This window comes from Chaetura pelagica, unplaced genomic scaffold, assembly GCF_000747805.2.
Source record: "Chaetura pelagica isolate M959 unplaced genomic scaffold, ChaPel_1.0 scaffold90, whole genome shotgun sequence".
In the NCBI taxonomy this organism is placed as follows: domain Eukaryota; kingdom Metazoa; phylum Chordata; class Aves; order Apodiformes; family Apodidae; genus Chaetura; species Chaetura pelagica.
Window position 1 is genome coordinate 5,834 of NW_009953496.1, and position 12,993 is coordinate 18,826.

General features: G+C 39.4%; 1 protein-coding gene across 1 annotated transcript in view; it reads right to left on the bottom strand.

Moving 5' to 3' along the window:
- Positions 1–3,781: 3,781 nt before the first annotated feature.
- Positions 3,782–12,993, bottom strand: part of CEP85L (centrosomal protein 85kDa-like) — a 190,802-nt gene continuing 181,590 nt past the window's right edge. The window contains exons 9-13 of the mRNA XM_009999202.1: positions 11,873–11,990; positions 11,519–11,569; positions 5,881–5,988; positions 5,303–5,516; positions 3,782–3,994 (exon numbers count right to left, since the gene is read on the bottom strand). Coding sequence (XP_009997504.1) covers positions 3,831–3,994; positions 5,303–5,516; positions 5,881–5,988; positions 11,519–11,569; positions 11,873–11,990 — 655 coding nt within the window. The 3' untranslated portion in view covers positions 3,782–3,830. The remainder of the gene's footprint in view (positions 3,995–5,302; positions 5,517–5,880; positions 5,989–11,518; positions 11,570–11,872; positions 11,991–12,993) is intronic.

Consider the following 12,993-nt stretch of genomic DNA (forward strand, 5'->3'; position numbering starts at 1 on the left):
AGTCTTCAGGGACTGATCCAGTACATATGTCAGCTGTGCTTTTAAAAGATAGCTCCAGACACTCCTTCCCACTGAACTAATGATATATTGTAATTAATATATACAAAATAGACACATTGTGATAGGAGTTTCCTGCTCACGCTTCATATTTTAAAAAGCTGCATGCTACAACCAGCCCAGCATTTCAAGTGTACACCTAGTACCTGGTTTCAGTACTTCTCTTTCTAGACATTATGCAAGAATTCTTACTACAGAAGCTTATAAACAAAAGAGCGGCAGGTAAGAGGTCAGCAAGGTGCAGTCATCAGCATCCTAACAATTTATCTAAAGTTCAAGGGGAATATACACTTACTTCAGGCAAAAAAGGCACAAAGGTATGCAGCTGTGGAATTAATATTGCTAATGAGCTACTGGAATAAATCATCCCTTAAAATAATAACCATTGACCTGTTTGAAGGCTGAGAATGCAGATTCGTTCAGAAGATATTCTCCCCACTCACGACAACTCGGCACATCCGTGAGAAGAGCCTGATTATACCTGCAACTCCACCTGCAAACATCACTGATAAGAGAAACAGGAGCAAACTACACCCATGTGGAGCGACTGCCACGTGCCATTGCTGCCCACACTGGGGCAGCAGGCCTTGGAGGAAGGGGTTTGATTGCCTTCCTTCCTTGTGCTCTTACCCTGCGGGAAAAACGTCTGAAACAAAAGGCAGGCAAGCGAGGGCAAAGGAAGGCAGGAAACCTTTTAAAGTGAAAAGGACAACACTTCAGCTCTTGTAAAGACTTCACAGCCACCAGCAGTTTTGAATGCTGGAGCCTGAGTGGGTGGTCACAGTGTCACACAACTACCACACTACACAGCTGCACAGCAGAGCCTCGCAGCCTGAGGCACATTTACACAACCGAGCTGCGTTACTTCTATATAGTAAATACATAGCATCACCTGTAGCTTGTCTGAAGACAGTTACTTTCCAAGCCTTTTTCAAAATACATTCTTGATTACAGTAGTTACTGTAGATATCTTTTAAAGGATTGTACAAATTAAATCTGGAAAAAAAAAAAAGAATAAACTGCTGCACCAACTTGCCGACAGCCAGCAGGGTACAGCAGCCACTTGTTAGCGGCTGGTTCTCAGCCCTTGAGATTGTCTAATAGCTACAGCAAGAAGTTGTCATGACTAAATCTAAGCAATTCCAATGTTAACATTCATTTATCAACTCTGTATTAAATATGTTGAATGAGACCACACACTACATTTTAACCAATTAAACAATCATGCATATCTTAGACAAAGCTTATTCCTTTTAGAGGCATCCATAAACTGATGCATATATAGTAATTGCTACTCTTACAACAGGTCAAATTTTAAGAAGTCAAAGCAAAATACTGTATCACTGTAGACAGTCAATTGGTAGTCTGCATCTTTGGCTCACACATCCATCATTTACCTCCCTACTTTGCATTGACTGAGGCAGATAAACTCAGGTTTTTTTTTAAATGAAGTGCTTTAAAGTCAACATAAATATTACAGGTTCCATAATAAAAATACTACAATTTGAGATTACATAACTGCAATCAAATTATTAAAAATAAAATGTGACCTCCTTCCTGAGGGACTTTCAACTAACCCTTGAAAAGCATAAAAGCTCCTGAAGTGCTTTGCAAATATAGATTATTGATCTCAACTCTGCAGTACAGTATCACCATTTAACAGGGACTGTGGAGACACACCAGCCAAGTGACCTGCTTAATCATTCAAAGTGACTCAAAAAAATCTTCTGCTCCTCTCTAATTGCTCTGTTCAACTCCTTGTTATTCCCACTAAAGTTAGAAAATTGTGTTGCTTGATAATTGTTACAGGTACAACGTTTCCATCTAAGGAAAACCTTGTGTTACAGGTACAACGTTTCCATCTAAGGAAAGAATAATGTGCGACTTAGGTGTTTTCTATCTCCTAATACATATACTTTTAACATCTGAAATGCTATTGTTGAACTCTGATAGGAGACATGCCATAAATTGGAGACTTACTTCACTGCAGGGCCAAAACCAAGAAACTACACCAAAGAAACAAGCCAAGGCCCTAGTCACAAAAGCCAATACAGCTACAGGCACAGGAAACTGTGCAAGCCCATTTGTGCAAAGATCCTTGTTTTCAGTTTTGCACTAGTATAAAAGTACACTTTCAAAGCAACAGAAATTTAAAATAAAATGGCTTTTTTACCTTGAAGTAGAAACATCAGACAATTTCACTTGAGATGTCATCTAGACTCTAGACTCTGTTTTAGTGCTCACACAAGCTGAACCAGTCAGATTACAGATCTGAAAACATCATGTAACAATAATATAAATAGCAACACTATTTTTCACAAGTTAGTCCATGTGTAGGTTCAGGAGAGAGAAAACTGTCAAATAAGTAAGTCCATACAGCTAAAAAGAATTAAATCACTAAATTATAAAAAAATTAACAGTAACTGCTTAACAATGAACAGAAAGCAAAAGATCACCGAGTCAAGACTGGTAACAAGTCTACATTGCTATACCTTTTTTTTTTCTATTAACATAAATTACAATCATAAAACTGAAGAAACTAACACTTCTGCCATAAAGATGTTACCCTAGAATTTTCTTGGTACTAATCACTAAGATTTCCAAGAGATTTCTGCTGTTACGGGGCAGCTGACTGACTTGCACCTTAGTAATCTGAGACCTTCTTTTAATACCATGTAAGTAACCAATGCTCGTGTATTTTCTTAAGTGTGATTTGAGAGTGGTTTTAATCTTTGCAAGCTTTTGTTTCCTTCAGTTAAATACTAATTTACACCATGCATAGCTGTGCAGCTAACTTGCAGTAACGTTCCAGGAAACTAGAAGCATTAATGTGCCATCTGTCCCATGGGAGTGACATAGCACTGCCAAGAGACAGTTGCTGAATAAATTATGGAACATTACCTTTTTTTTTTTTTTTTAAAATGTAATTGCTTCCTACAGAAATGCAGAAATCAAGAATTCCCAAACACTGTAGAAAATTTTGCAGTCCTCCGGTAACCAAGTACTTAATACTGCTCAAGTGGAAACATTCTGTTCTGACACCTGATTTTGCCAAGTGCCAAACACCCATTTTGTAGGTGTGATAAAAAACAGTTGAGGTGGTTCACAACTTCAAAGACCTTTAGGAATAGAACACAGACCAGCCACATTTCAAAATGGAGATGACTTAAGGGAGAAACAGGTATGGTACGAACTCTAAAATCACTAAGACAGTCTTCTTTTTTTTCCTCTTTCCCCAACAGCCACACATTGTGCTGCAGTTTCACACCTTCCAGCTTCTCTGGGTTTGTCACAGGCTTCATACTATTGAAACTTCTTACAACAACATGAGAGAGCTGAAAACAAATTGACAGTGGTATATTTTATGGACTTCATTTGCATAAAGGAGTTAAAACTTCATTTTCTTCTCCTACTGGGCAAACAAGCTAGACTTCCATTACTAATACCAACATCTTTCCTGTATCACATTTTTTAGGCAACTTGAAGAACAACCACTTTTTGTAGTGCTCCAAGATTGTCCTGATAGCATCTCCTAGAGTGAAGTGCAGTTGCAGAAGCCTCTGGCTTCACTATATACAGCTACAGGTCCTTCAACCCTCTGCTCTAATTTCAGAGCACAGATCATGCCATACAAACCCTTGATGAAGGAAAGAATTGACAGCAGTAGCAGCATGACTGGTTTGATGCTCCAATTCCAGAAATTAGGTGAAGTAATAACATGAGACCTGTGACGCAGCAGCATTTAATAAGTCATTTGCTTAGATGAAATGTTGTCATTGAGTAATGCAATTGTCCCCCATGTCCTGAGCATAACGGTCCGATATTATAGTCCTTAATTCATCAATATCCTTCCTTAACTGACAAACATCCAAGAGCTTCTTTGAAAGGGTTTCTGTGCTGTGGTAATTTTCATTCTCTTCAGCTGAACAGCTCAGCGCTATGAAAAACAACACACAAGGTTAAAGGTTTAGTAAACGTGTCCTGTGAATACTTCAACTACTCAGTTCCCTTTGAAAGATGGGGCAGGTCACTTTAATTACATCAGTATGAATGACATCTAGTATGATGAAAAGCCAACAAAATGTAGTTAACATGTGCACTTAAAGTAAATTCAGAGTCCATGAGTGTTTGTCTGAAACACATGCTTTTCTGTTTGTACCAACATCTAGACTTGATGAAGTGTGATGGATCTCAAAAGCAGTGAGACAACTGGGTAGAACAGCCACCTCCGAGAGATTCTGGAGGTTTCTATAGCCACTCAGAAAAGAGGGACAGGAGGGCTTGAGAAATGAGGCCATGTGAGGTGATGAGACAGTACTACAGATATGCTGCAGTTCATCCTGCTGGCTGATGCTGGTCTCATGGACTTCGAGACCGACATATGCTGCACTCCCCAGTGCTTCAGGGGGTTACAGTGCAGATGAATCCATGTGGTGTGTAGCAGCTCTTGCTGCACAGGACACTGTATTTCTACCTTTCTGCTTCACTACTGGTCCAGTTCAGCAGCAGCCAGTCTGATTAATTCTAATTACCATTCCAAAATCAATGGAATAGGATACATTCAGGTTAAAAAAATAATAATTTATTAACCTTGTTAAAAGATAAGAACTAACAGGAACTATGCTGAAACTTTTTCTGACTGGCTTTAGAGCATGTTTCTTACTTCCTGGTAAGGTTTACAGCTCAGTGAGTGCTGAAGACTTGACATGCCATTAACAGTACTGGAGGTGAAGCTGCCTGGCATTAAGCTTATTTAATACACACAGATACCCCCACCCCCAACCAGACATGGAGATGTTCAAACAGTAAACGTATATTCCTACCACTTGACCCCAAGGGCTCTGAAACAAAAGCATGCCTCACCTCCCTCATTACGAGCTTATAGGGCAGAACATGACTGACAGAAAAGCATCCATTAACCCTCAGGGTATCACAGTGTGACTCAGAGACACATGGCTACACACTTCTTTTCTAGGGGGATGAATACCCATGATTGGGTGCATATGAAGAGCCAGCTACCTGTTCTCCTGACTTGGCAGGGATCTGTGTAGTCACATGCATTTAGCTGCCCAGGTGCACTAAAAGCCCAGCTCCTTTCAGAGCTCCAGGAGCACAGTTCACACACAACTGCTCCAGTTGCACAGCAAGGGGGCAGCAGCCAGTCCAGCAGGCAAGTTTGAGCACCACTTAACTAATATGTTATTCTTCTGTGTCAAAACAGCTCTGGAATGACATCATCACTTACATCTGATTCCCAGCAGTAAGGAAAGGTTAGGCTCCTTGCCCTGAGCTCTCTGTGTAAGAATACTGCACAGTGCTTTCAAGTCAAACAAGCAATGGGACATTTCCTTGAACAACTGGTCTGCTATAGGCATCTTCTCAGATACTGGCTGCCTGGACTGTTCCACCTGGTGCATCTGCTCCTTCAGGCAGGCATTCTCTTCCATCAGTCTTTGGTTCTTTGTGAAAAGTAAATCAGAAAAAGGGGACAGTTAGTCTGCAGCATTCACTGTAGCAGAAAGTATCCTGTTTCAAACCACAAACAACATTAAAAATAATTAATTTCTAGATATTCAAGCAATATTTCTGTACCATTCTAAAGAATGGCAGACAGAGCTTTTACATGGCTGTCTCTTTAGTGTTACCCTTGCGCAGCAGCCTTCACCCTTCAAGTTCTCACTTCTTGAGGTAGGGATGGTATCTATTTTGTCTGCATGGCAGCCAGTACAGACAAGTATGTAATTAAGCTCAAAGTTTTACCATGGGATCTTATAATAATTCTGTAATGTTCTTCCCATTTGGGGTACTGGAGTTTTTACTTACTTCAGAGACAGCTTTATTTAACTGCTCTATATGACTTTCTTTTTCTTCAAGATCATTTGTCATCTTCTGAACTAGCAGCTTTTCTTGCAAAAGCTTCTCTTGCATAGACTAAGTGAACAAAAACACAGGTAATTATTTTACATTTTTATACTTTATATTAGCACTGACAAAAAATGCATCCTCAGTATGTTTTAAAGTTTCAGTTACTTATTGCTTTTGTATGAATGATTAATGTTTTGTTTTCTATCATGTTCCACCTGGTAATATTCAGCTGGACTCCAACAGCTCTCTGTACACTAACAAAGCTATTTCAAGTATCAGCAAAACCCTTTAAATAAGCAGTATGTGTTTAGAAACAAAGTCTCTATGTATGCAAAACCTTACTCCAATATGGAATGCATGAAGTCTGAAATAACCATGCAGTATTTAAGCAAACCAAATAATGTCACTTGAAATAAGCAGCAGATTAACGACAAATTTAATTTGCACAATTCCAAGTTGCAAGTTATGATTTTTTTGGCCTTTACTTTCTATGAAGACTATGGCAGGACTTCCTACACTTCACATCACAGAATTCACCTCAAAGCCTTTGACAGCTGATACAGAGAAGCAACCTCTTAAAACCATCTACACACAAGACAGAACAGCCTATACAGCTCAACTGCGCTGAAAAACCAACTGAGGGAAAAATAAGTAAATTATTTGTAGTTTATCATGTAATTTTAACAGATAAAATAATTACTATTTTCAGTAATGTAAACAGCAAATTTTTGGATGCTGTTCTACTTAAGCACTGGAGCTTTCCAGGACTGACTTCCCAATCAGTCACAAGCAGCAACGACCAACCACTGCAACATGGAATCAGCTGCTGTCAATTCCTCATTTTTTACCTACAGAGCTGGAACTGAGAAATCATGAGATATTTCCAAAGTGGATTTTTTTGGGTGCATTTGTTGTTTAAAGCCATCATATTCATTTGACTAGCTAGCTTTTAGATCTCTGGATGTCTTTCAGGGTCATCTGACAAAATTCAGAATACTAATTAACAAGGAATACTGAAAACTCCTCATGCTTTAAAACAGATCTTTTCAGCTTTCATGAAAAAAAATTCCTCTTTTGTTGTTAATGGTATTACTCACAAATCCAAAGCAGTGCTAGCACAGTGCATATGAATTATCCTTTCCATCCCTATCTCAACATGCTGATATGTAAAACCTGTTACCCAATTTGAATTATAAGATGTAAATCCTATCCCATCATGCTCAAGATACAGCTGGTCACAATGGTGCATGCCTGGGTACAGTATTGATTTTAACACTCCACAGTGTGGAACTAGAGACCACACTGAGGGGAGAATAACATTTCACAAACCAATGGCTCTCAATTAATGGAATTACACCATCCCAGAATAATTTATTTTTTTTTAAATCTCTGTAGGATCAATCAAAGAGATTGTTCTTCCAAAGCAGAGAACTCCCTCACAGGAAATTCTATATGGTAGCTTACATAAAATGCTATAGAACGATCAAACTCACTCCTTAGTAAGAGATAAGTTTAAATTGCTGTGCTATGTCTCTGCAATGCTATTCAGACAGAAAAAAAATCCAAGGTCCTCACTTGATAGAACCACAGTAAGTTGAGTCAAGGTATGTTCGTTTGGGGTCTTTAGGAAAAGAATTTAGCTTTGGAAAACAAGCCGAATTTGTATTTGTGGGAGTCGCTCCTATGACATACGAAGAATAGAACTTCCAGGGCACCAGTACTGGGGATTGTAGCACATAGGCTCCTATGCCTACCCAGAGGCCTGCCTTTTAGCATCTTTGCGGCCAACAGAGCGGACAAGAAACCATCCAATTGACTTGCCACCTATAAGAATTAGTAGTGCTGACAAGAAGGCAGAGAGTAACAAGAGGCAAGGCAGAGCTGACAGTGAGTTTGACAATTTCCCAATGCATTCAGCTTGACACTGCACAAGCAGTGAGAAAAGCCATTACTTTGTCACACCCCCTGCAAAACTGGGAAACAATGAGGGAGTTAGACTTTTCTCAGTGATGACCAGTGATAGGAGAAGGGGTAATGGGTGCAAATTGGAGCATAGGAGGTTCAAGGTGAATATAAAAAAAAAATTTTTTACTGTGAGAGTGCCAGAGCACTGGAACAGGCTGCCCAGAAAGGTTGTGGAGCCTCCTTCACTGGAGACATTCAAAACCCACCTGGATGTGTTCCTGTGTGATGTACTCTAGGTGACCCTGCTCTGGCAGGGGGGTTGGACTAGATGATCTTTTGAGGTCCCTTCCAGCCCCTAGGATTCTATGATTCTATGACACAATGGTGCTAAAATTTACACACTTAATATGGACTAAAAAAAAACACACACTGTATTTTCATATAAGTAATAAAGATCAGCAGGCAGAATCCAGAAATAACTACTTATTTTCAAAACCATTTTCACTTGACCTGCTGTTCAGTTCATCCACACCGTGGCCCTCACAAGGAAGTGCTGAAATAAGGTGCATCCTAAAGATAAGCAAAGCACACGGCTTCACGCTGCAGTGGAAGGAAGGGGAAGAAAGTCAAAGGAAACATCCTGGGCTGGGAGGGGGCAGGAAATAGTTCTGGTTCAGGCATTTCCTTTGTTGTGTTTGCAGATGAGCTGACCCTGTAGTGGTGTTCAACTGCCTTCTTTAGTTTTTTAAGAAAACATTATGTACTGAGAAAAATGCCCATCTGGAGTCAGAATGAAGGTCCCTCTAGCTCTGTCTGTGGCAGCAGCTGAACAGAAGATGCTTACAAAGCAAGACGAGAACAGCAATGCAGGTTACAAAACCTCCCAGCTTCCAAGTATCTGAATTTTAATAGTCTCTACTGATGAGCAAGTTCAGGGACACCCAGAGCCCTAGTTATGATCCACGCACCAGTACTACCACTTACATGTTTCACATTCATGTCAGCATCAGACATTAAAAGGTTTGACTGTGCAGCCTTCCTGAAGGTGGGGAGGTGGTGCGGAAGACAGGTTCAGAAATATTACCTTCTGCAGTGTATTTTCAGAACCACATCTGCCATTAAATTTACATGACTGAGCGAGCTACTCCAAAAGCAAGTACAGTATTGCAAATAATGTCCACATGTTCAGGTCATGAGTTGCTCCATTTAACAGAAACTACAAGAAGTGGAAATCCGTGTCTATTTCTAAAAGATACACCTACCATCTATCATTCTCTGCTACCCTAACCTTAAAACTCAGACAAAGCACATGTACTTATCAGCTTGGCTGAGCACACTGTGCTGTGATTTCCCAGTTGCTCATAGTACTGAGTCCTCTGTACTTCACCCTTAATTCTTCCATATACTTTCCAAAGTTACAGTTTGGTGGCATTACTCCCCGCCTGGCACAGCTTGGGTTTATTGCGACTGACAGATGTGCCATGGGTAACACAGGCACCATACAATCCGTTTGACTTCTACTGTCTTCTTTTGCAACAAAAAAATGATAATTTGGTGATATCTAGGTTAATCATGTAAATATGTTTTTTTTAAACACTACTCCCATTTACAGTTTTTCTCTTTCTGAAGATGTACTCAGCATGACATCTTGTCAGGACCAACCAGAATTTTAATCTCTCACACTCAGGAAAACAAGTCAACCAAGCAAAACCACACAAGACAGATTAAAATAATCTACCACGATTATGAGCAGATAGAAACCAGTACTGCTTCACACACTGCTGTCTGAAACAGGATTTATTTTTAACTTGCATGATGAAAAAAATGAAGTTAAACACATTCTCAAGCATAAGTTTATAACGTGGCAGAAGACAGAGAATAAAGTGAGACCTTCTAAGCTGAAGATAAGCTCTTATCTCTCCTGATATGGGATTTCAGTTTCTAGCAAACTGATTTTCAGTGCTTCCAAGGGAACAAACCTGGAAGGCCAGGGAGATCAAGGATACAAAGAAGCTGCTGTAGTCCTCAAGTAATTTGAGGGCTAAAACCATTTTAAAATCTTACTTTCTGTTCTCATATAAAATATGTCAAAATAGAAGAGAAAGTCCTGGAGAAAAGAACACTACACTGTTCACAAATTGTCACAGCTACCTAGCATTTCCTGATCTCAGCTCCCTGAAGTCACTTTGGACTAAGCACACAAACCAGTCATCTGCATAAACGTGCACAAAGATCCCCAGTCTCAAGATAAAGGTGATGGAGAGAAAAAGATCAGTAAGTTCAGGAAATATGAAAATATTTAGGCTGGTGATTATACATTTAGGCAAGTTGTGCATGTTTCCTATAAGCACAACATATTAACAGAGTATATATGTAAATAATCTTAACTAAACCATAAAGACTGAGAACCTCAGAAAGATTATGAGTTAAACTTGATATTTTTTTAAATTATGAAATATCTGAAACAACAATTGCCTGTGTCACAATTTTTGCATACAATAGGGTGCTCCATTAAAACATCTCAATTTGATAAATTTTGTCTTCTTCAAACCTAGAGAAGCTTAAATGATTGATTTTGCTTTTCAGTTAACAGACAAATGTTATGTTTCAACTGCTATAAGTAAGCAAACTTGGCGGCTCCATTGTGCAAAGTGGAAATGAGAGCACGTTCTCTTAGAAAGTGTTATTATGCAAGCAATTTTGTGTCTTAATTATTTGGCTTCTAGCTCCATAGAGTGCTCCCTTTCAGTTTGGAAGGAGCAGGCAGAATTTTGTAGTTCTTCCAAATTTAATGTAAAGAGGAGTAGCACCCTATTCATTCTCAAGGGACAACCCTGTAACTTCCGTCTCTCTGGAGGGCAAGGAAGCAAAAAATGTGGAGATGTGCCAATCTGGAAGAATGCAGAAACTAGAATTTACTGAACTGGGCTTCAGTATTTGCTGAAAACAGATGTTTGTTTTTTTAAATGCTCATCTTTTTCTAGAGCAAGTCCTACCTTCTTCCCTATAAACTGTATAATGTTTCTTTTTCTCCATAACAAACACTGGTCACTAAGTAACTTTCAATTCTCAGAAGCCTGATGTATTAAGCTGACCTACAGAGCTGCAATTGACCCCCAGCTGACCACCTCTGCTGTCTTGAAAAATCCTTGGCTCCAAGCTAGGTGCCCAAGATCCATCAACACAGTTAAGACATCTAAGCAAGTGGCATATCAGAAACCAGTTGAGCAGGGACCTGCTTAAGCAATGTGAAATGTGAAGTGGAATGGTTTAGAAAGGCACCTGTCTCTACTAAGGATGTCAGCAGTTAAGCTCCTCATCACTATCACTTCTTGTACTTTGGATGATTATCTGAAACCTGAAGTTGGATAGGAGGCTTGACGGTTAGTTATGGAGACAATTCTCACACTTGAAAGAGGCAGTTATGACAACCACTAGACCAGCAGAATAAGGATGCTTCACAGCAACAGTTTTTCACTTCGCATGAGTATCAACATAGTGCTAAACCATACAAACATCAATAATAAATACAAGAGAATACAGGTCAACTACAGAACACAAGATTAAGCTCTTGACATTTCTACCTTTGCCTTTTATCTGGGAAGATAAAAGGACAAAGTTTAACTTCAGTAATGTTATCTTTATGAACTAAAAAAACAGAGTAAACAACAGAATATACACTCTTCCTTACCTGAATGTCTAAAATCAGTCCAGCTATCTGATTTTGTTGATTGTCTATAACCTAGAATATAAAATTGAGTAATTAAAAAGACGTTAATCTCTTCAGAGAATTTTTTAAAAATGAGCTTACAGGTTGTAGCCATAGATTTTAAATGGAATCTTTCAAAATGTAAATGACAAACCAGAGTTTAATTCTGATAGAACATGAAAGTAACACAAAATAAACATACTGAACAGAAACAGACAGGTAGTACCAAAAAGTAATCTGAATTAGTAACAAATGTGAATTATTTAGTGGAATACTTCTCAAGTGAAAAGAAATATGAAGAAATGCAGAACTCGAGGTTAAAAATGCCAGACTAACCTTGCTGTCTCTCTCATTCTTTTCTTTGAGAAGTTCATTCTCGCTCTGAAGCTGTTTTGTGTCCAACATGGGAAGGCGAATACCATCTTCCAGACATTTTTCTACTTTCTGTTGTAAACTGCCATTCAAGATGAAAGAAAAGTTCAGTGTGCTGACTGAAACTAGAAGGGCTGTGTATTTTAGTGAAACATTAGAAAGCTGCACCATCTTCCAATCAGAACTGTATAATTGTACCTAGCAGAATCCAGCCTCATGAATGAGCAAACTAACAGCAGATGAATGATGCAAAAGTCCTCAACTACTGAAATTATAATGGCTCTGACAAGAGCAGAGTAATGGAGGAAGGGTTTTATGGGCCAGACTCCACACTGCATCTTCTAACAGCAACAGCTTCAGCAGTACAGCATAGGGAGAGCGGGCAGAGAGGAGCAAAGAAAAGCTTTGTGGTGGTCACAGCTGCTCTGCTATGGTGGGAGGCAAAGCCAGAATCAACATAGATCAGAGGAGTCTTCAAACCTCTCAAAGTTGCAGGAACTTTAAAATCAGACTCTCTCTCACTGGGGCACATGCAACTCAAAGCAGAGCCCAGAAATGGAGGCTGCACAGAGTGGCCTACTTCTTCATGCCCTCTGTGACCTGTAAGGGGAAGCATAAAGCCACTCCTGCCAGCTGCTTCCACACAAAGACATGACCTTCAGACCCTATGTAGCAAAACTCAAGCTCCTAGGTATAGCTAGAACCTTTGCCTGCTCACTTTCTCACAGAAATGACATATTTTATTAGTGTTAAACTTGCTCTTAATTTAGAAACCAGAGGCCACCTCAATTACCTGCAGACTTTCAGAAAAGACAAAACTACCTGCTTCTAGCCCTATGAAGCCACAAGGGAAAAAGGCCTATCATTGTAAGATGGAAACAATGCATCAACAATTTGGCTGGCAAGGTGTCTCAACCAGCTTGCCTTTCATCATGGAAACACTTTCAGACTCCTGTGGCATCCACCATTACCCAATGAAGGGACAGTGAACTGTAGTAATATCCACATAAACTATTAAAAGTTATTCCCTCCTGCTCCCTGTCACTCCCCTCTTTTTTTAAAAATAAGTGTTCAAGTGGCTCTTC